This window comes from Carcharodon carcharias, chromosome 5 (assembly GCF_017639515.1).
Source record: "Carcharodon carcharias isolate sCarCar2 chromosome 5, sCarCar2.pri, whole genome shotgun sequence".
Lineage (NCBI taxonomy): Eukaryota > Metazoa > Chordata > Chondrichthyes > Lamniformes > Lamnidae > Carcharodon > Carcharodon carcharias.
The window spans coordinates 51,824,149-51,848,554 of record NC_054471.1 but is presented as its reverse complement, the minus strand read 5'-3'; the positions used below and the strand labels follow the sequence as shown (position 1 = coordinate 51,848,554).

Sequence of the window (24,406 nt, the reverse complement as noted above, 5' to 3'; positions counted from 1 at the left end):
TGTTGGTCAAATTTCACTGGTTCATGGAAAACCTACTGGTGTGTTTGGTTTGGGTTTTGGGGCATGATTCAGGAAGAGTCTAGTAACTGTAACAGTTCTCCATGGGCCATCATTCTCTGAATCCTGAATTGGGTCACCTAGCGCTAGGGTGGGTGAAAGGGGCCATGGTGGGGGGTGGGGGAATGGAGGGGGAAGAGAACATATTATAATCCTGCAGATTGGAAACAGGGTGCAGAAATGTGATTTTCAACTTTAATCATTGGAGTTACTGATCCCTTCTCCCCGAATGCCAGGGAGGATAATTGCTTGCATTTTGTCAGTTGAAACTCAAGCTCATTCTTTGATCAGTAGAGATGTTTTCTGTTCAGCTGGCCGAATTTGGATCGAGGGGATGGGGTGTTAGGGAGAAGGATAAACCATGGGGCTTGACTTTCTGCTTGCTTCTAAAGATGCACAGTTCCACCCACGTTTTGTGTTTTCCCCTCCTCACCTCTCCTGAATTCACTGTCTCATGTTGGAGTACAGTTCCACAGAGACCAAGCACACTACTTTGTCAACCATATATGGGCATTCTTTCTAAGACCCTATAGGCACTGAGTGCCGGCAGCTTATTCAGCCATGAGGTATTACAGTACTGCACATGATGTACATTATATATGCATGTAAAACACTGTGCTCTTCTCAACACCCATCCAGGCACAATTTTCACTGGTTAGCAATCAAGCCTGCTTGAGTTTTGTTTTGCTCTCACTCGCCAACTCCTTTGAACTAAAAACACTGAGGCCTATTGTAGCCACTACTACTGCCCTTGCCGACAGCCAACTGAGCACAGCTTGATGGATCGAACTGGAAGCCTTCCTAGTGTGTATGGCTCAATTACTCATTCAGCAGTGCATTTGCAGACTGAGCCAGCAGTGGGCCTGTGATCTTACATTTAATGCAGTTGCTGCGAAATTTGTCAGGCTACAAGGAATTACGCACTAATTGGAGACAGGAAGAGGAAAGAAGGTGTCAATAAGTTTAACATCTTTACAGTCTGCATTGGATCTGGCTTCAGCTCCTTACCTCAATGATAATACATTAAGAACCATCAGGAAAATAGACATTTAAGATTGATTTATTTTGATGCAGAAGGGATTAATCAATGATTAGAATAGATCGCATAGATTTCCTTATGTTTGGGCTGTTGGTTAGCTCAACCAACCACAGCAATATTCTTTGGTTTAAATTTTGAATAATTCACTTCAAATTCCTTTTGAACATTATGGCCAGAATCTTCAGGTTGGCGAGCTATTCTCCCCTATCCGAAAGTTGTGAATATTTAACAGAAAATAAATGGCAAAATTTAGCTTCTGTTGATTGACAAGAAATGATACCATCGACGACACACTTACAATGCCAAAGGCTTGCCTAATGAAGGTCTTTGGGAAGGGTGTTAGGGGCTTATGTCATGGATCCACACACCAACAAAACTTCCAATTCACATTGAACAGTCTTTCTGACTAATAAATAAAAAGGACCGTTTTAAAATTTTAAAACCTATTTTAATTTCCCATATGCGCTGCTATTGCGTGAAGCTCTGTACTGGCACTTGCAAACAGCCTTAAGCCACGTGATTGGTACTGAAATGTGCAGGGGAAAAGATGTAAGGAAAAGTCAAAACCTGGAGGAAGGTCAATGAAGTGATGTACGAATATAAATTTAAATTCCAAATCTATAAAGTAATGGACTGTATGAGGATATTTTTAAATTCCTGAACGAGTTTACTCAATGGTTGAAGTGTGGCAATTGTCAATCCTGTAGATTGGCCCCTGATAATTGTACTGCACCTCATGCCAAAATGATGTCTGCTGTCCCCAGTGTGAGGGGGCGAATTGTTAAGAATATAGAATTTGGCCATTCAGTCCTTCATACCTGCTCTGCCATTCAAGTAGATAATGACTGCTCAAGTTACCTCTCTTTTATAACACAGCTTCCATCTGCCAGCACCCTTTCGTCCCCACTGAGCTGTAAGCTGCTATTCATAGGCCATTGATGTAGTGGCCCAGGTCAGTTATACTTGCTCCTTAGTGAAAAGCACAACTTAATCACCAGTGTGCTAAACCAGGCACGATTAGCCCTTACTGCAGATTAGGGTCCTGTCTGTGCAGTATATCGATCTGAGTCATTCATGTCTCTTGTAATTGTACAGATGGCATCAAAACTCCGCCAAAGATTTAATAGGAAGTAGGTCACAAAAAGCGGGAGATTAGCACCGGAACTCGTCCCTGTTCTGCAGGAGTGATGCTTTCAAGGAGTATGCCTCAGGCATGCAGTTATTCAGAATCAGAAGCAGAAGCACTTGTTCATATCATATCTTTTTGGATTGTTTGAATGTTCTTCCCTGCCTGGCAACATTTTCCTTCACACCTTCTGAAGATGCTGGCTGGCACTGGGTCACAGTACAAGTAAAAGTCACTCGATTGCTTTCAAGAATGCGCTCTGCATCTTTCCCAACCCTTCTTCCTCCACGCTGGGGGTGGTAAGCTGCTGTCCAGATTGAAACCAGTTAATTCCATCTGGTCAAACTGGTCTGTAATAGCCTTATTGTACAACCAGCAGTACCTTGGCCCAACTGAATCTTTCAGCGAGCTGCATTCAACACAATGTCCACTGCAGATGTATGTCAGGTGATTAATTCAGAGCTGCTTCTGCTGATAACTTTCATAGCTTCCATCTATTGCATTTGCGGAGAATCTAATTGACCAATATCACAAACGATTGCAATTCCAAAAGATTTAATTGGCTTTGAAGCACTTTGGGGCGTCCTGATGTCATGAAAGGTGCTATAGGAATTTCAACACATACGCCTTTAACATGGTAAATGAACAGCCAAAGTTTCTTTAATTAGTTCTTTTCTTGGCAGTAACAAAATCACAAAATCTTTAAGCTCGTCTTCTGCTTTTTGAAGCTCTTTGTTTAATCTCTTTCTCACTCATCTCAGTGTGCTCCCCTCCCCACCACTTTTACCTGTTTTTAGAAATGTCGCTCAGGGAGGAAATTCATCGCCAGGGCAGGAGGCTCCCCAGGTTTGATCCTCACTCTTTGCCGAGTTATCTGGGCTCAAATACAAGGATCGGATTAAAATCAGCCTGGGTTTCCCGCCTCTGGTCGCTATGTTAGGACCTCTGCTTTAAGGGGCATGAGCGCAGACATCAGTTGAGGACAACTGGGTTGGGCTGGGCTACCATCCCAGCCTAACCCCAGTGATCAAACACATTGCTCCTTCAATGATTGCTCGTTTTCACAGGTAAAGGATAGGCAGTGGGGCGAGATGCCAGAATGTGAAACCAAACCTCAATATGAAGCGACAGTTTTTCAGTCAGTCATCATTGGAATAAAAAGGATAAGCCTGTTGGAAGTTCCTTAGGTATTAAGAGAATATCTTGAGTGCTTTAGTTTATGGATGGGTGGAGTTGAACTACTTTTCAATTGTTTTAAAAACTGAAACTCAAATCCTTGACTCATATGCAAGATTTCTCATGAAATTTCATCAAGTGTTAATCCTTCCAAGTGTGTTAAAAGAGACGGCTTTTTCAGAATTGAGGCTCAGGAAAGACTAACCCTTACCCCTCCCTTTTACATTTATAAAAATACCCTAACCTGTTGTGGTCACAGTATGTGCATGTTTTGCACTTTTTAAACAAAAAAAGGTTTTCTGTCTTTCTTTAAAACTAGGTTTCTAAATGATAATATTTGCCAGAGAATTTCTTTCAGTGTTTGATGGGCTCGAAAAAAACACATCTGAGCCGTGTTAAAACCGCGTGTGGTTTTTAAGCAGAATCTTGCTTTATTACAGCCAGGCTGCCAGTGACAATAAAAAAGAACAAACCAGCAAATGTTGGCAATGTTAAGTCATCATTTACTGTAGAGCCAGCCCGATTTCCAGGAAGTGACTAGCGGAGATGTTGTGAATGATGTCGCAGAACTCTGTGTGTCTGCATGTATAGATGTGTGAGAAATGCAAGCAGCGAAAGGGAGTCCCTGCTCTTCCTCCCCATATACAGAGACAATAACCCCCCCCCTCCTCCCTCACCACCTCCCACCTCGCTGTCTTTTTAAAAACTCTTTCCTGCACACAGATGATCCCTCTTAGAGATAGCTGAAAGCCAGCATACGCTTCGGCAGCTGAAGCCTGTGTGACATCTGTCAGTTGGTGAACGACACTGATAGCCATCAGAGGACCTACTGGGGGATCTCTCCAGATAACTGTGGCCATGCAGCGATTCAGAAAGTACTGCAGACTTGGTATAATTCAAATAATAATAATGCTCGTGAACTGCGGGTGATGAAGCTAGAGCTCGGAGGGGGGATGACAGAGAGAGAGAGAGAATGTCTGTTTCAACACTGGCTGACAGACAGGATCTTTATGGCTACATATGGGAGTTTGTTATCAGTGCTGCTGTTGGGAGGACAGGGATGGCGAAGGAAGTGAAGTGTCTGGTTTGTTTTGTAAGGAGAAGCAGGAATGCAGGTCCACGTTCCCAATAGTAAACAAATAGGGCATTGTGTCCCTTCATCACAGGATGTCCTTCCTATAGCCCAATGACTGAGGCAGATAGGAGGAAGAGACTGACATGGGACTCAACCAACAGTGAGTAAAATCACTTCAAACTCTCCATGTCCCAGAGGGGCATGTCTGCGTTGAAATGTTTATCTGGTTAGCACTTCTACCATTTCTTCTCCTCTGTCCACTCCCCCCACACACCCCACTCCCAGCCCCCTCCCTTTTTGTTTTCCCTTCCTGGGAACAAGTACTTTTTAATTACATTTCTTTAAATAGTGTGAATTCTGTTTCTTGTGTGGTAATAGCTTCTTGTAGTTCCACAGTTAACCCTTTTCAGTCCGGAGAAAAGCCTAAGCCAGGGATATGTTTGTGTGTTTTAGTGTATAAGTGTCTAAAGACTACTTACAAGGCTAATGTGTGTGTGGACCGATTTCAAAAGCTCATAGTTTTCTTCCTATTTTCAACTAATTTCTGGTAAATCTTACAAGACACGTCTGTTCAGTATGTGCTGGCACTGACAGAGTTAAGAGTAGGAAGTGGATTAGAAGGAAAAGGAGTTGCGGGAGTTTACTTTGGCTGATTTGTGTGCTTCTCAGTCAGGAAAGAAATAGCCCAATCGAAGGAACTGGTAACATACCTGGCTACATGGCATGTCGATTTATTTATGTGAAAGGAGCGTTGTACCTGGAAAAGCCACCTGCTCAGTTTGACTTGTCTTTCCAAACACACCTCAAGTGTTGCCTTTTAGGTTAACTTGCTATTGGCTGCTATGCTGTTGATGTGTGTCCAGGTACAGATCCCGCCCCACAACCAGCAGGTCTCGACAGCAAGCTCTTGGCGAGTGAATCATCAGATTAAGTTATTAATAGGAAACTTGAAAGAGGGAGGAGAAAGGAAGAGTCTCTTTGGTTTGTACTTACTGAAAGTTTCACTGCAACAATCAACCCTTCAGTATTCGCAAGAGGCATGAGCCCAGCACCTGTTAGAGGAGCAGTGCAGTCTGATATCTGCAAGTTTGTTTGTCTTCCAACACAAAGCTGACAGTACCAGTGAGTACTAATGGTAAACAATTGCTGACATTTAACTCCAGTATGTTCTTTATGTTCCTTCTCTTTTTTATCCTTCCTTTTTCTCTGTTATTTGTTTCTCTTTCTATACCTGCATCAGCCTATCTCTCTGTTTATCCACATGTATCTATTTCTGTCCTTCATTTCCATCTCTGCCCCTTTATTGATTTGAAATATCTATTTTGCTGTTTTCCTCAAAAGTCCATCATTTGATTCCCCCCTCGTCGGTATATTAGTAACGTTGTGGAATTTTGCCTCAGGACATTGTAGTAAGCGTTCGCTAAGATATTTAAAATTTAGTTTAGAAACTGGAAAGGCTATTTAAATCTGCTTATTTGAGGGCATCATTTTCTCCTCGACATTTTGAAGCTTAAGTCCCCTTTTTAAAAAAAAAATAAGTCGTTGCTTTTGTTAATTTTTGTAAATTTTCGTTGAAAATCCGGGATGTCAGTGATGTCCGCTGTTGGATTATTGCATCTGTTGGAACAAGTTTGGTTGCTATTCTGATGCTGCCAAGACCCAGCACTGCTGTCTACCCAGAGGATGAGGAGACGTCACGGCTGGTTGTTTTTGGGATATTGTTTGCTCCTCTGGATTGTGCTGGGAAAGTTTGAGCTTCCCCATTTGGAAAAAGTAGCAGGTTCCGCTCCTGCCACACACTGTTCCATATTTAACTCTCCGACGCAGACAACAGCTCCTTCCTCTTCCTCTGCTTGTTTGTGACACTTTCTGAAACAGCTTTTCCATAGCACCCCAGCGTCCCAACCACAGGTACCCACCACCACCCCCTCCCCCGCACCCCCCCTCCACACCCCCAGGCATTGGCCATGACCTAAAGTCCACTTGGAATCACGAAGAAAGACTTCCTGTGATACAGGCTGCAAATCTGTTTTCCAATGTGTGTGGTGGGAGGGTTGTGGTGTGGTGGCGTTGTACAGGGAGAGAGGAGATGAGGTGCTGGAGGCAGCGAGATACTGATGTACTTATTTTACATTTGAAGTTTTCTCACCCTCTCAACTTTACCATCAATATTCCTTTAGTGGCTTTTCTACAGACTAGATTACAGTATGTGAGACGACCAAGCATGTTAGTTACAGACTGCTTTGATGATTACGCAAGTACTTTCAACAGCTAGACCTATGGCAAAAGTGCCCCAGTCTACTCTATTAGTCACACACTGTCTCAGAGGAAACCACAGAATGTGGACAATTGAAATTAAAAAAGAAGTTTTTTTCTCTTCTCCACCTCCCCCCACTCCCCCCCCAATCTAGGCTTCCACAGAAAGTAGTTTAGATTTGTTGCCTCGCTGAAGCCTGAGAAGAGAGCGAGAGTGAGAGCCTACCTGCGAGCCTGTGAGTGTGTGGGGCGGGATGAAAATGGATGTGGAGGATGTGGACATGACCCAGTGGACAGAGGCCGAGTTTGAAGAGAACTGTACGTACATTGTAAATGATCAGTCCTGGGAACCCACCACAGACCATGACCCAACACACGCTCAAGCATCCCTGCCCCGAAATCTGAAGTTCAAGAATGCACGCAACTCAGAAGAGGTAAGTGTGATATTTCTCTTCAAATGTTTCAAACCTTCTGTTAACAGTGGTTGCAGGTAATTGTTAAATGCTGCTGTATATCTAATCCCTGCTCTGACATAAAGTGCTTGTTGGTTTTCATATTAATTTGCCTCCTTAGCCTTCAGACTCTAAAGTTATTAGCCTGGAATCAAACATGAAGAAACTAGTCTTAAGTATTCTACTGCAAAGCATTGTGAAAAATTGAAGGAAATTCACATATATTCATGAACGCATCCAGCAAAATGGCAATGTGCTTGTATTTCACTGTAAGCTAAGGAAACCAGAGTACACTTGAGAGCTTTCCAAATTATTTTTAAAAGGTACCAGCTCCCTTCTGCAAAAATATCTCATCAATTTAAAGTGTCACTGTGTTAATTCATTGATATGTTAACACAATGCATTTTTTAAACAGTGCACTCTAGTAGTTTGTGGGTGGTCAGTAAGTGCTTTGTCTCATTAATCTATGACAGCCAACTAATGTATTTTTATATATATATATTCTATATAATATACATTTTATTTACATATATATATATATATATATAAATTGAGCAAGATTGGAAATGTCTCTATATTCCATTGCGTAGAACAAATATTTTATTGCATAGAACAAAAAGCTGTAGAGTGGAAGTGCCAATTGTGTGCGTGTGTCTGTGTCTCTGTGTGTGCCTATTTGTTTGAAAGCAGATCCCAAGGATGTAGGTAGATTATTGTGGATTTAGGTATGTGTGTGTGCGCGCGTGCGCGTGTGTGCGCGCGCGGGTGTGTGTGTCTAACAGCAGATAATGTCCTAAGGCTGTGTTGTCTGCAGGTAAAGCGATAAATAAAGCTGTGTGTATATTTATATGTGGAACAGTCTGTGTGTGTCAAATAGTGGATAATGCTGTTTGTATGTTTAACAGTAAGCAAAATATGAATAACAAATAATGTATCTGTTTCTAACCATAACAGAATATAAAACTTTTGACAAAATCAGGGGTGAGACACTCCAGTTATTTGGATATACTAGTCAATGTCTGCTGAAACAAGGAAGGCTGAGGAAATTTAATCTTTTTTTAATTATGAAGGGCTTTGATAGGATAAATAGGAAAAGACTATTTCCTCTGGTAGGGGAATAAAGGCAACAAGAGACTATCAGTTTAAAATAGTCATTGAGTCAGGGGCACATTGCTAGAAAAAGGCAGAGAATTGTTGTTGCATGGAATGCTCTGCCTTAACTAAGGCAAAGACTTGCACCTTTTGAAGGAAAATTTGATGTCATTTGAAGTGGAGAAAAATGCAAGGCTATGGGAAGAGAGCAGGGCAATGTGATCAGTTACAGATTGTTCTAGCAAAGAGCTAGAATAGGCACAATGGGCTGAATGGCCAGCTTCTGTTCTGCTAAGTGTCTCAGGTTCAAGCAGCAAGTGTGTGCATAACATTCAGTGCGTAACTAGAGTACGGGGAGAAATTATCACCACTATTAATGGCACGTTTCCCAGTTGGTCATAGAAGACTGAACAACATCCTTGATTCCCACAGTTTACTTGAATTGCTGTTCAGCTCTTTCAGCACTTGCAGGAAGCATAAAGACAGCCGAGACATTTAACTGTAGTGATTTATCAGAGAAAGCAACGGGTCAGAGCTGCAGTGTGCTCTCTGACCAGCTTTTTTATCAGGTTCATAAGTTTACACTCAAAACAGATCATTGCTGAAGTGGGTGTGTGCAAGTTGTGGGTACAACTCAAACTCATTTGACTATTTTTTTATACTGCATGCAAAGTGTTTCGTCTGAAGTTGAATTTAATTGATTTAGCTCATCCTCTATCTTGTATTTGACTGTTCGTTAACAGTTACAGGTTTACCTTCTGGCATTGAGCCCTTTTTTACCTTAATAACTTAAGCAGTTACTGTGCCTTAAAGGAAATTGCTGCTTGTAGTGGGACTGATCGACCTTTTATTGCGTTGTCACAGTCATTTGAAAAGTGGCAAAAATGAGGCCAACTTCAGATGGACATTGTGAATTTAGAACAGGCTCCAACTTTATTCTGGCCCCATGTTTATATGTTGTGAATTTTTTGGCATCTCACCAGTAATATATGTGCGTTAGGAGAGGAGAATCCAACCCCTTCAACGTAAGAGTTTTACGCTCTGATGTGACACTCTCTCTCTTTCTCTCTATCCCTCAGTCCACGCTGTGAATGTGAGAGAATGAAAAAGGGATGAAAGTTGAAGAGAATGGAGCAGTTTTTGTAAACTTTCTTCTAGATGCTGCTTTCATAAAGGAAATATCTTTTCTTTGACCCGCTGCCTGAGGGCAGACTGCCGTTGTCCTGTGCGGTTGATAGTGAGCTCCATGTAGAATGCCTGCTGCCCCTAACCAGCACACCTGAAGTAGAGTAAGTGAGGCAGACTTGAGGCTGCTAGGCTTTCTCACTAACACTTTATTTGGCATCCAGTGGAATACACTGTATCCTTGTAAATGTCACAATCTGGCCTTCCCTTTTAAAAGAAGTTACCTGGGATGCGGAAAGGGGATGGGGAGAGGAAGCAGTTTCAAAGGGCAGGGGAGGGTGGGTGAGGGACAAGGTAGTTCCCCTGTTAGTTTAAAGGGGAAGGGAAACCAGCAAAGGGTTGTTTATCCCAGGCCTGCCCTTTCACACCATGTTACGGTTGCAAAATTGGGCATTATAACTGACATTTTCTAGCAAGTCATAGGGAGAATTTCTTACTCCTTCCCTTTCTCTTTCCTCCCACCCCTCTCAAAAGCGTGGGTGGAGTTGTTGCTCTTTATAAAAAAAGATAATAAAAAAGCATTGAGGTTTCTGATCTCCGAATAACACCAGTGTAATTTAAAAGAGCCCTTTTGAACAGCCTGCAATTTTTAAGAAAATGTACCTACATATCACCAACTTGTACACTGTAATCACCATTTACTTTGCAGACATTTAATTAATAACTTGGAAGTTGTTCCCTATGTAAATAATTAAAGTAAATTGAGTTAATGAAGACTTGGCGGAGCTGTTTTTTGTCTGCGAGGCAGACATCGGCAGAATACTTCACTGACCTACCCCCACTGACATAGATAGATGCTCCACACTGGTAGAGGGGTCAGGGTTACCATAAACCACCAAGAGGAATGGCTTCTGCAGGAGGAGATATGAAGCATGAGAGTGTGGAAGCTTTCTACCTGTTAACCACAGTGTGTTTATACTTAGCAGACACCCACCCTGCCCCGCCATGATTCATTGGGACCTTGGTCAGTGGCACTTGATTCTTGTGGGACCATGGTCAGGGGAGGCTGAATGCAGAGCTGAAAGCTTGGCTCAATTGATTTTAAACAGCCACCTTTTAGTGCTGCCGGACAAACTGTTCTTCTGTAACGATGTTTAGAAAAGGAGGGAGAGAAAGCTGCAATCCAAGTTTTGTGTGTGTGTGTGTGTGTGTGTGTGTGTGTGTGTGTGTGTGTGTGTGTGTGTGTGTGTGTGTGTGTGTGTGTGTGTGTGTGTGTGTGTGTGTGTGTGTGTGTGTGTGTGTGTGTGTGTGTGTGTGTGTGTGTGTGTGTGTGTGTGTGTGTGTGAGGGGGGGGGGGGTGTTGGAAACAAGATAATAAGGTCTGGGTTCAATTTACTGACTGACCTGCTTCAGTGGCTAATGGGGATGAACTTTCTTATTGGAAAAGGAATTGAAAACTGCCCCTGCTGACTCACCACATAAATGCCCCGTATGTTACTGATTCCTCCGAGTCAGGAAGATCCCAGGTATGATACTGGTTTATGGTAAGCTATCTGATTTCAGCCAGGGGACAGTGGAGTTACTGCAATTCACCTTGGGTGCTCCTCACCCTCACCCCTATCCCCAGATACACCAGGGAAGAATTAAATTAGATCGCTCACTCCTGGTGATCACTGGGTCCATGGCCCCTGTCGGAAAAGAAGATAGCTACATTCGGCTGTGAAGCCTGTCAATGCTCAGACAACTGGCTGATGCTCACCAGCTAGATTCATTCATGAAAAGCAAACATCTGGGTACTGCGTCAGAAGGCTGTTGGAGCACCAAAATGATTCGACACAAGGAAGCACATTCCTCCCCGTGGGAGGGGGGAAAATGAGAGAATGAGCAGAAGCAGGAGCTTTGAGTTCTTTTTTTTTGAAAACACACTCAGAACCGCACTGAGAAAGGGAAAGAGAGAGAGAGACAGACAGAGGGGGGGGGCGGGGGGGCAGGGGTCTGCCCATTCTGCTCTGAAACATGTTGCCAGTGCAGCAGCATTGGGAAACGCTTGACTTCTTTTTCTCTTCTATAATATTCAAGATTACGTAAGTGTGCTGCACAAAAGATGATCACAATCTAAATTGAGTTTATCTCTACAAGACCCACTCCCAGCAGTTGGTTTCGGGCTCTGTTTCTGAAGTGATTTTTAGAATCTGTCTTTCACAACTATCTCTTGCATATACAGGTGGCATCTACCAAAAAATAGCACAATTAACGTGGCAAGAACTAAAACATGATGATTCGTAAAACCATTTTTTCAAATGGTTTTGCCCATTATTTTTCTAAAAGAGGGAAAAATATAAGCATTGCTGTTCCCCATTTGTTTTCATGACATTACCCTACTGTATGGTTTTGTGGAGTAGGAAGGTTGACGAAGCATTTTGGACAGAATTTGAGCAAGAGTTTGTGTCAGGATGCATTATGATGATGATGATGATGATGCGCAGATGTAGAGGCGAGAACACGCAATGTGGAAGTAAAACTTCAGCTGGCTGGCTAATTTCAGTAACGCTTAGCACTAAGAAATAGGCTGGAATGTGTCACAAGTTTGAAACGAAAGTCTGCAACAATAATGTAAAAAGCTCTTGAGGTGAGTATAGGCAAGTAGCAGTATTGCAGGTGTGTGTGGCCTCTGCACGCAGGCCTCCTGGCGTTATGACCCTGAGCAAATTCCCTTGTTTACACTGGCAATTGGGGATCAGAGTGGCCCTGTGTCTGCTTAAATCTAATCAGCAAGTGTAAACGCAACAAAACCTGCACCTGGAGCTGAGGGGATTCTACCTCCTATCCCCCTCTCCTCTCCCCACCTCCTCTTCCAATGTTTCAAGTAAGTGTCACACTTTTTGCAAGTAGCATAATTTTGTGTTTTTTTACTAAGTAGCCTTCAGGAGATGGAAAAGGTCAGGACCTTTAAATCACGCACACTCTGAAAACAAGTGCATGTGCATGCGCATGTTGTACACTGAATACAAATACACTTGTTTCCAGAGTGTGCAGTTTTCATTCCTACCTCCCCTGAAGGCTCTTAACTCATGCTCTCTCAAGTGGTCTCACAAGAACCTAAACAGCGAGTACCAGTAGGAAATTTGGACCTTATGACTAGTGCTGAGTTATACATGAGACCCTGAGCTCCACAGAACCACACATGTCCACTCTGCTGCTCTGACTGCAGAGTTTTTCACACCAGTCGAGAAATACTCTGGCAGAATTGGTACTGCAACAACTTGTACTCCAGTACAGTCTTGAAATTCCTTTTTGGGACAAGGGCATCTCTGGCAAAGGTCATATTTATTGAGCATCCCTAGTTGCCCAGAGAAGGTAGTATTGAGCTGCCTTCTTGAACACAATGAAAAATGGTACCTGTATCTGTTTTGTTTGTTTTTCCTCTGACTCTGGACATATCAGATCACTTAAGAAAACTGAATGCAGAGAAGTTCAATGGCTGTAAGGGAACCAGCCCAATTTTTACTTATATTTAAAATAATCTATGAAAAATTGGGTGGGATCTTCAGGGGTGTGCACTGCTGTATTCCCACATTCCTCCCATACCTTGGCCCCAGATGAACCAATGCACCTTGATGCAGGAACAGGACAATCTACCCATTGGGCATCTTATTCTTACTAGCACAAGCTGTGTTACCACCAAGCAGTGCTTGAGGTTGGAATACCATCCCTTTAATAGTCTAGATAAAAAGCTGGCTTTCTGATTTGTGACTCACAATAAAATATGTGGTGAATAAAAGAAGAAACCCATTATTTTTGAGCAGCTGCTGTCCATTCGATGCTTTCTGCTTTTGTTGTATTTTTACCCTTCCTTATTTCCCCACACTTACCCACAGTCATTTGAAATCTCTGTGCTGTCTAAGTCAATATTGTTTAAGTTGTCATGAAAATCTGAGGTGGGCCAGGAATGACAACCATACGTCTTACATTCTCAGTTAGACCATACACCTCCAAGCTGAACTGCTACTTTCATCCTGGAGAGGCGCATTTCACCAATCTTGCTCAGTTTGCTCAAGGGTGAAGCTAGAGCTGGAAGGGAGGGGGTAGGGGACAAATTGAAGCATTATTGTAATAAATTTATTTTGACTGTAAAAAAAAAAAAATGGTTTCAGAAGTTATCCAGTGATTGTGCGGTGCTGGTACTGCATTTGGCACGGTGCAGATGTGGTAAATCGGCTGAGGCAGTTCCAAGCGTTGGGTTGTGCATTGGATCAGTACTGTCAGTCAGTGCTGCAATATAAATAGATGCCTGGTACCTGATAAGAGTCCACTTTTTGATCTGTCTTCAGAGCGCCCATTTAGCAACTTGCAGTCTGGACATTCTAACAATTAGAAAAGCTTGCGAGGGACAGTAATAAGCTGCAAGGCAGAGCCGCGGTAGAATCAAGCTTTTAATAACCTTGGAGCAGAGCTTGCCAATTTGCTCAGAGTAAATGTGGTTTTGTATCATTTCTGCTGGCAATTCCATATAGAAACTGCAATATATTTGAATGGCAAAACAGACTTGAGCGGCTGAGTGACCTACACCTATTCCTAGGCTCTTACTCCCCCTTCCCCCACCCCAGCCCCCCCACAACTCCTTCCCCTTCCCGGCCATTCTTCCACTTGTAATAACTCATTAGTGTTGGAGGGAATTTCTTTCACAAGCGAGGAAAATATTATACTACGGCAAGATTTAGGAAATGCATTTTAAAATAAAAATGTATATGACTGTGATACAATAAAAAATCCATGTTAGGATCATTTGTGTAGTGGAGCCTGATTCCTAACCTGTTGAAGATGTGATGTTATTGGGAGGATGCCAGATATAACGTTTAAGAAAAATAAACAGGCATAAAATAAGAATCAGAGCTTTGCATATTTTAATCAGACAGTGAAATGTTTGAACCAGTGTCTTCTTCCTCATGGATTTATGGCATGGTGTCTTGTCCCACAGGTGCTTGGAGTTATGAGCGCAGAGTACATTCCCAAAGGGACACGTTTCGGACCACTTGTGGGTGAGATCTACACCAATGACACTGTCCCAAAAAATGCAAACAGAAAATACTTTTGGAGGGTAAGTCGGAAAAAAAAAATTCTGCTGATGCAATTCTAAGTTCGCTAAATGAATACTGCTGAAAAACATTGTCACTTCCTGTTTAAAAGTGGTGCTTGTATGTGTGTGAGGGCAGCAGTGAAGTTCCTGTGAAAAACCATATATGTACTCAGTAGGAGTTAACGCAGTAAATGAGCTGAGTAAGTGTCTGTGTCTCAGAGGTTAGGAATGCTGAGGGTGAAATCTTGTTAGTGATGAACTGATTTCAACTATTCTTGGCCCCTATGCTGGAACATAGCATTTCTTATGGAAAAGGAAACGATTCAGCTCTTGCTTGGAGGCAAATCAAGTTTGCATTTTGACCAAGAACTAATTAGAACCAGTTGATGCAAAAATCCTGTTTTTCCTTCTACTTACTCTTCACTCACTCACAACTATCAGTAAGGACAGGGTGACTTAAAAAGGTCAACAAGCACATGAAGTGTGTTCAACTCCTCCTCAGTTGTTGGGTGTGTGTGATTCTTTATATATTGTGGCATCTGATTCATTGAGAGATTGGTGGGCAGCTCTAGAGACAGCCACACAGGCCTCAGGCGCATCTGTGTAGACCTCTGCCTCCCTCCCCCCAACAATGGCGAAAGTATGGCGGCCGGTTATATAGTAACGAGTCGGGACAGAGAAAAAGAAACCTGTCCAGCTGCCATGGAGCCAGCCCACATTGCATGCAGGGTAATCTCTACAGTATCTAAGGCCCAAGCCTGCATTTCAGAATTGTTTGCTAAAGTCCTTCTGTAACATAGAAGTCTCATCAGAAAGATAGGGGATTTTGGTTACTGTCCTCTGGCTTCTAATGGTACTGTTATTTCATTAATGCCATCAACATCCATTTTGTTTGGCATCTGTCATTGTCCTTTTTCTGCCTGTTGGTACTCAGAAGTTTTCTTAACACAATTTTCTTGCCTATGTACCCTGTAGAGAAATCTCAACAAAAACCAATACATTTGTGTTCTGTAGTACATTTCAGCCCCCTATCACACACACTCATACTCACTCACATGCGCACACACACACTCACTCATGTACAGACACGCATACACACACACACACACACACACACACACACACACACAACACACACGTGAACACGCTCATGTGAACACGCACACACGCACACACACACACACACACACACACAAACGTGCACGCCCGGCGATGTCCATCATTTCAGTTACAAACCTGGGATTAATATAGTGCTGTGATTACAAACTGGTCCATCACGCATGTTTTTTTTTTCCTTTTTTTAATTCTTTCATGGGATGTGGGTATTGCTGACTAGGCCAGCATTTATTGCCCATCCCTAATTTATTGCTCATCCCTAAGAAGGTGGTGATGAGCTTCTTGAACCACTGCAATCCATGTGGTGTAGGTACACTCTCAATGCTGGTAGGAAGGGGGTTCCAGGATTTTGACCCAGCGACACTGAAGCAACAGCGATATGGTTCCAAGTCAGGATGGTGTGTGGCTTGGAGGGGAACTTCCAGGTGCTGGTGTTCCCATGCATCAGCTGCCCTTGTCCTTCTAGGTGATAGTGGTTGTGGGTTTGGAAGGTGCTGTCAAAGGAGGCTTAACAAGTTGCTACATTGCATCTTGTAGACGCTGCTGCCGCTGTCGTTATGAGCCCAGTATGACTCTTCTGTGGAACTAGAGTTCTGGAGTTTTGAAGAAGAATCATGTTGGACTCGAAAACCCTGTTTCTGTACAGATGCCAGACCTGCTGAGTTTTTCCAGAGCTTTCTGTTTTGATCCCCCAGCATTATGATAATGGTAGAGTGGAGCATTTTCTGGGTCAGGAGGTTACAGATTGTGTTTGAGTACAATTCTGCTGCTGTTGATGGCCCACAGTCCGTCATGGATGCCCAGTTTAAGTTTCTAGATCTGTCCGAAATCTATCCCATTTAGCACGGTGGTCATTCTAGACAACATGATGGAGGGTATCCTCAATGTGAAGGTGAGACTTTATCTCTGTAAGGGCTTGTGAGGTGGTCACTCCTACTAATACTGTCATGGACAGATGCATCAGTGGCAGGTCGGTTGGTGAGGACGAGGTCAAGTAGATTTTTCCCTCTTGATTGGACCCTCACCACCTGCCATAGGCCCAGTAAGTGCCCCACCCAGAGTACATTCTATGCCCTAGCCACCCTCAAAGCTTCTTCCAAGTGTTATTCAACATGGGGAAAAGCACTGATTCATCAGCTGAGGAGAGTGGTAGGGAGCAATGTACATGGTAACCAGCAGAAAGTTTGCTTGCCCATGTTTGACCCAATGCCATGATATGAGGTACTGGTGTGAAGTAAGAACACCACAACAGTTAATGAGATGAGGAGAAATGATCTCACTCAAAGAATTGCAGATCTTTGGAACTCTCTTCCCCAGAAAGCTTTGCATGCTTAATCATTGGGTATAGTCAAGACAGATGTTGATAAATTTTTAAGTGCCAACAAAATTAAAGGATATGGGGATAATACAGTAAAATGGATTTGAGGTGGAAATTCAGCCATGATTGTATTAAAATGGAGGAGCAGGTTCGAAGGAGCAAATGACCTATTCAGCTCCTACATTTAGGTTTCTTATGCTTTTAAGGATTTGCAAACCCAACATGACAACAAACAGAATTATTTTTCCATCCCTTTTCCGTTTCATAAGTTTTTGGAACTGACTGTGGTTGAAGATGGCTTATATGTTTTTTCTGGTGGAGGTTGGGTGCCACCCTTGCTACAACTCACGTCACTCATTGTTGTTGGAGCCACTACTGTCTAAAGGAAAAGGCAGTTTCTACCCCAAAACTTCCAGGCTTTGTTTACTTCCTTCCCCCTCCCTTCGCCAAACACCCACAATCTGTTATAAAAGTCTTCACATATTCGGCAGGGCAAATTAAATGGGACATTCTCTGAATCTGGAACTTAAGCCAACAGTAAATACAGCTACATAATGATGGCACTCCTTTTTAATATGTTCAGTGCACCTTGAACACAAAATGGAATGGAATACCAGGTTCTACAGCAAGAGATACAGATTATCAAAGCCGAGATTTAATGCTGAATCTATCTAATACATGAATAAGACCACAAGCACAGTACTGTGAGCAGTTTTGTGTCAACTTATTGGAAGGATATTTAAGTAATAGAGGATCTGGGAGAGAAACTTTAGGATGCTCTGTGATATGAGAAAATACAAATAGAAAAACGTGGAAAGGTTAGACTATTTGCATTAGAACATTGGAGATAATGGGCCATATTAATAGAGGTGTTTGAAATTATGAATGGGTGCAGCAGAGTCGATGGAAACAGTTTCTATTGTTTGAAGGGTTGAGGACAAAGGGACATAGATATCATATTAAATGTAAGAGATTTCAGACAAGAGAGCAGTGGATGCTTTTTTACAAGTATAGCTGTGAGCTGGTGGAATACACTTACCGGAGTTAACAACTCGGCCACACCAGCCTCTTTCCCTGTAGTTTCTATGTGGCTCCATGTAAGAAAGTTGGGGATGATGTGCGGGCCTCGGGGTTGGAGAGTGGGATGGTTAGCACACAATTTATCAGGTATTTCTAATAAGCGTTCACCTGTGTCACTGTCTTGTGCTTCTAAAGGCAGCTTTGAGAGCAGTGTAAAGAGTTCCAGGCTACTGCCAGACCCTGCAGCCTCACATTATACAACAGTGGCTGATTGTCACAGAGCTTAGCTGTTCTACTTTTTGAAGAAATAAGATGCAGTCATTTATGAAGTTTGTAGTACTCTCTAAATGAACCAATTAAATATAATTGAGCTTCATTCAAACCATTTATAGACCATGTTGTGCTTTTTTTTAATCTTTAATCATTTGGGACTTGGGGTTTGGCCTTGATTCTAAAATTGTGATATGCATAACTGCAGGTTGGTCAAGATTGCAAAATACATTACTAATTACCAGAAATAAGTTTAGACAGAAGATGTAAATGTTACTTTATTTTTCTCTCTCTTCTTTCTGTGTCATCACACTGTGGAAATAAGATTTGAACTAGGGCTGTACTGATGACATCGGAGCCGATGCCTCAGTTACATTTCTGAAAACCGTACAGTAAATGATACGATGGAAAATCAATCGGAAGTTAATCAAGATTTCAAACAGACACAAAGTGCCTCGTAATGGAAGCAGCAGAGTCATTCATTCCTGGAAGTTTGAGAAAGTTCTTCACACCAAACAAAAACCTGAAAGCATACTTGTTCACACACTACTCCACACTCTTCCTGCTGTTCCAGTTTCTCATAACAAACACACCAGAAGATGTCAAGTGGGTTACTTTAAGGAGAACCCACGTGTGGTTCTACCTCCACCCCACCACCCCCATCCTCCCACACCCCAGTACTTGTCTCTCCCCCGTCGAATTCACAGGAAGCTCCATATGTTTACATATGAACAAGATAAGTATGAAAAAAAATCTAGTATTTCAAAAGATGGCAAGGAAGATCTGAAAGAGTAAAGTACAGGGTAATTGCAGTGGAAAAGTGCGTTCTGCTAAGGTCAGGGCTTTGATCTGCTTCCAAACAGCTGCCGGTCCTGTTGTGGCAGGTAATCGCTGTGCAATTTCCCTCCCCAGATCATCTGCAGGAGCTCAGCATCGGAAGCAAATGTCTCGCAACGAAACTGAAAGAGATTTGCAAAGCTGTAGTACTCAGAGGGGGCGGCAGGAAAATGGAAGCTACAGATTCAGTTTGAGTAGCTTTTGACGTCAGGGCTTCAGGTGACTCAACACAGTGTATGTACATATAAGAATGGGAACTGTGGTGACAGCATCCACCTGTCCCTTCAAGCTAGTCACACTTGAGACACTCCGCTGGATCGTGCATCAGCGCAGGGTTTGTTCCAGGTTAACAGCAGAATACACCATCAAGAAATTTATTACTAAAATTTATAAAACAAAACTTAGCACAAACAAATGCAGAAGGTAACAGTGAAGGTATTCTTGTCTGTTATGACAGCCAGATTGAAATCCATTTGTTGTTATTTTACTGAGAAAGCTCGAAAGATTAATGTTCCACTTTCACTGGTCAAATGTGTCCACATTTCCAAGGAAGACAGGATGGAAGAGTTTTGAAGTTGTATTTTTAATTTTTCTCTTTCTCTATTTCCGTTTTAGGTGTACTCAAATGGTGATTTACATCACTTTATTGATGGGTTCGACGAGAGCAAAAGTAATTGGATGCGATATGTGAACCCAGCCCATTCGAAACAGGAACAATGCCTGGCAGCTTGTCAGAATGGAATGGACATCTACTTCTACACAGTGAAGGCAATCCCAGCTAACGAAGAGCTACTAGTCTGGTACAGCAGCGAGTTTGCAGAACGTCTCCACTACCCAGCCTCAGGTGATCTTATGATGATTAAGCTAAGTAAGTGCATCAAGCTGAATGCTGCAATGGTCATCGTTTCATTCCTAGCATGCCCACATATCAAAGTATCATAGATGTATTTGCATGAAATGCTTGCAGCATAATTTGAATGGAACTCCCATGGGACAGAGTTCAGAATATTGTTATTGCATCAGCAGCACATAGCAATGCAAGCAAGGCTTACATCTGAGTCCCTGCAAGCCAGGTGGTTTGGGTAGGGTAGCACAAGGGTTGCTTTATTGTGGAAAGCATTGAACGAAGCCACACAAGAGGCAGAGTTGAAGGAGTGCAGGTATCTTGAAGGACTGTAGCACTGGAGGAGGTTGCAGGGATAGGGGGGGGGTTGAGATCATGGGGGGACCTGAACATGAGGATGAGGATTTTATATTTGAGGAATTGCCAGAGGGGGTGCCAATGCAGGACTGTGAGCACAGGGGTGATGGGTGAACAGGACTTGGTGTGAGTTCAGACATGGGCAGCAGAGATTTGGATGAACTCCAGCTTACAGAGGGTAGAAGATGGGAAACCAGCAGGGAGACTTTTGGAATAGGTGGGTTGGAGCTAACAAATGTACATATGAGCTTGGTGTAGGGGTGGGGGGGGGGCGCAGGAGGTCTAATGGTTTTATTAACATCATGCTATGTTTGGGAGCTTAGAAAGGAGGGTAGATTTTTTTTTTATTAAAAGTAGAAAACTTTTTCAATCATTACTTCTTAAAAAAGGATATTCTAGGGTTCAACTGAATACGAAAAACCTTGTCTATCTCCAGCACTTATTGAAAGATATCAGTGATGCTGTGCTGTCATTTGGCAGCTACAGCAGCCTAGAATAACAACCCAGAATGTGGTGTTCCAATCCCACGAGGGAAAGCTGTGTAACATTTTACAAAAATTCTGGTAATTGGTGGACCTAGGAAAAAGACAATGAAAAGCAGCCAGATTGTTAATAATGTCCCTCAGGGAAGGAAAACCAAGTATGATTCCAGTTCCACATTGCACGGCTGGCCCTTAATGCCCTTGGGTCAATTAGGGATGGGTAAGGGATGTTGTCTTGCTGATGTCACCAGCTTCCATAGAACAAATTTTTGAAAATGCACTGATATTTGGGCGGCCAGCACATACTTGGAAAGCGTAGGATTAAGTTCTGGTGTAAAGTGTAATTAGCTGTGCGTGCATGTGTACTACAGAGAGCTTTAAAAGTGCTGGCGTGACATGTGGCTGTTGCCGTTGGACTTTTTTGTCTTAAAAGATCCCAGTTTCTCACCTCTTCCAGTTTAAAGCAGTGTCTGTCACTGGGGTTATGCCCCCACAATTTCTGGCAGCCTTCTGAAATCTTGCCCTAGCAATCATTCCTTTTTGTGTAAATCTTGACACTATAAGTGCCGGGAAGCTATCCCACCGCAGAGGGCATCATATCTGAGCTGCTGAGCTGGCAGTGGCCTTTACTAAGGGCTAACCTTTCTTATTGTTCAATAGTGATCAGAAATCTTCCCCTCACTTGCCCACCTCAGCTCAATTCTAAAAATCTCTCTTGTTTCCCTCACTGAGTTTTGGTTAACTCCATCCAAAACTGGAGTCAAGCTGTGGAGATTCCAGCTGCAAATAGATCAATGCCATGTGATGCACTTACCCACTGAACCAACAGGGAACCATTGCAGCTGGTTAACCTTCTACCAGTTTCACCAATGTAAAGCATACAGTCGGACAAAAGAAGCCATAAGGATAGTTAATGGCACATCGTTTGTAAATGCTTCAGTCAGCCGCATGCCATACACAAGAGCACTTCTTATCTACTTGTCCAAACTTTCAACCAGTTAAATAAATTATTCTATTAACTCTTTTTTAAGTTAAGAAATAATGAATCAACAAACATGCAAAACCAACATGAGTGTGAGGTAGGAGGCTTTAAGAGGAATTTTCTGCTCCTGCATAAACGTGCTCCATCCAGGAAGATCAAGTTTGGAAGTGAATGTAACCCCTGGGAAGAGGAGTGAAAGGACAAATAAACATGGTTTAAAAAAAATTCTGGAATGACATTCTTCAAGCTCACAATTTTGCAACCCCAGAGCAGATTTTGTTCTTTATTTTTGTTTTCACTATTAATTTGTCTTTTTTTGTTATTTGCTGAGGTGGGTGGACAGGCGACCTCTTTCCTGGGGTCTGTCTAATGCTATTTTATGACAGGCCCGTGGGAGGTGAGCCTGTGCTTTATAGGATGGCTAATGCCCCTGCACACAACCCCTCCACCCGATCCACCACACCCCTCACGCCCTATTCTTTGACATGACTGGTCAGAAATTCACTGTACAGTGGTGCGTTGTGTATTTGCCAATCCCTTTGGGGCTACTTGTTTTAGCTTGCAGGGGCCTAGCAGAATTGTCTGCTGCTCAACGATCTGGTTTTCATAGCAACGTCTCAACCAGAGGGATCCAATGGGGGATGTGGGAAATCAGCCTAAATTTATCGATTACCAATGTACGAAGGGGAACTAGGCTTTAATTTCCGTAAGGATTGTATTACAATATGTTGCAGTAAATATTTATTTTTCTTAAAATTGACTTAATTTCTTTTGTTCCAAATCTCCAGGGTGCGTCAACCTGCCTAGAAGGGAGGAACTGCAGGGAAAGTGGCAGCACAGATCAAGAGGCCAGCCTGATGGTAAGGGAAAGTTTTAAATTTTGAGAGGAAGGTGAAAAAAACTAAAATGAGCTCAGGATAAGTTTATTAAAGAACTTTCCCTTCCATTAATGATACACTCTTTTTGGGTATATAAAAGCCTCGCTCCAGTGTTGTATCCTTCACTGTCTACCTATCAGTTTTAACAGGGAGTGAGGGTAACTTTAATGAATACCTAGTTTTATTAGTTTGTATGGAGAATTGTTCTGTTCAATTTTTAATCATTTTTAACTGTTTAGTACCTCAGTTCTCACTATTATAATATGTGCCAGTGAGTTGCTCTTTGATCACCATATATTTCATTCCCAAGGATATTTAAGGTGGTGTAAATTATCCTATTAGTGCTAATACATGAAATGGGATTATTTCCTGTCTTCTTTAGTCCAGTAGCACCCTTTCTATCTCTCTTGGCCTCTAAGTAATTATAATTTATGTACATTTAGTTATAACACTTAAGAGGAATGTAGCATTTGTATTTTAAGAGCATTCCTGGGTTTCATTTCTTTGCTTCAATACACATTTCTGGCTGTGGTTACAAACTGATCAGTAAGAGTTGTAAAAAATTTTTCGAGCAAAAAAAGTCACAATTTTTTTGAACAAATTGGGTTAAGACGGCAGTTTTAAAAGCACTTATTATCACAAAGGCACAGTCTTCATAATAATCTGCTGATGGCAGAACAGGCACACACGCAAGTCAATTAGAAATTTATTCAGCTGCGCAACATGTTATCTTTCAGACCCATTTCACTGAGAGTTTCTGTTTTTGTCTTAACCTTATCTACATAGCCATTGAAAAGCAACTAATTTAATGTGATTCTGCTTTCGCTGAATGTAAAACATAATGCTCTGGCAGTGTGCGGGTGAAAAACAGTTTGTCTGTAAGGAGTTTGTCAATACGGTTCTGAAAAATCAGTTGTTGGGAGATTTGTCAAGCAAACGCCTGCTTGTTGATGCACAGCTTTAAACTGTGTTTTCGTGATTGGTTTCCGATTTCTGAGATAATATTTGAGACATTAATAATGTTTGATTTCTACATTATCCAATTCCTCCACACTCACCACTCACCTCCCCCCACCCCACACACCCCTCACTTTCTGGCTTTGTATTTATAATACCAGACAACACTAGGAATTGGTCAAGATGTATTAGGCTGAATCTAGTGACGGCAAAGTGATATGACTTTGTTTTTCTATAAGTGTAACATTGGAAACTTTTATTTACTGCTTCTTTCCAAGATGGAAGTGCCAAAGCAGCTGTTGCACTCTGCAACTTTAGGGACCGTCTGCATGAGGGCATCTGCCTGTTGTGTAAAACCCTGGCGAAAGCCAATGTTTAACTGCAGATAACAGGATTGCAACAGTCCCTATTTACGAGTTACTTGTACTTTTTATTACCGTTCCATTCAGTGAGTGCTTGTTTGTTAAACAAGCTGGAGTAATCTGCTCGACTGGCACCTAGTCTCCTGTGGCTGCTCTACTTCTGAATATGTGCCTTTTTATTTTGTTCTTCAGAACTGAGTGTGGGGCCCACCCCGTCATTCCTTAATTTAGTATCAAAAGTGATTCAGCAGAATTAAGAGACATGGTGCGATGTGTGCAGCAGCCGTACTTCCGTGTCAGAGGCATTCCCCGCCCACAGGCGCATTGCCTTTTAGACCAACTTATACTTTCTATAATTGAAATTTTAACCCTTTGAGTGCTGCATTTCTCTTACCCTGCAGCCTTCTATTTCTCCTAAAACACACCAAAAGGAAAGCTGCCTAATCATCTGGAGAGAGAGACAGACAGACAGACTATAGAGTGTGGTAGTTGGTGGGGAGGGTGGGAG

The 24,406-nt window shown here is 42.4% G+C and overlaps 1 protein-coding gene across 15 annotated transcripts in view; it reads left to right on the top strand.

The window, feature by feature from the left end:
- The window catches only part of prdm1a (PR domain containing 1a, with ZNF domain), a 93,074-nt gene that overhangs the window by 55,281 nt on the left and 13,387 nt on the right, over positions 1–24,406 (top strand). For 11 of the 15 annotated variants that reach the window (XM_041188827.1, XM_041188832.1, XM_041188835.1 and 8 more), the window contains 4 exons: positions 6,885–7,163; positions 14,377–14,496; positions 19,652–19,904; positions 22,490–22,561. In XM_041188827.1, the coding sequence (XP_041044761.1) occupies positions 6,984–7,163; positions 14,377–14,496; positions 19,652–19,904; positions 22,490–22,561 (625 nt within the window). In that variant the 5' untranslated portion in view covers positions 6,885–6,983. Of the gene's footprint in view, positions 1–5,452; positions 5,609–6,884; positions 7,164–14,376; positions 14,497–19,344; positions 19,460–19,651; positions 19,905–22,489; positions 22,562–24,406 lie in introns of those variants that run through there. The other 4 variants (XM_041188824.1, XM_041188834.1, XM_041188836.1 and 1 more) reach the window with 4 other exon arrangements.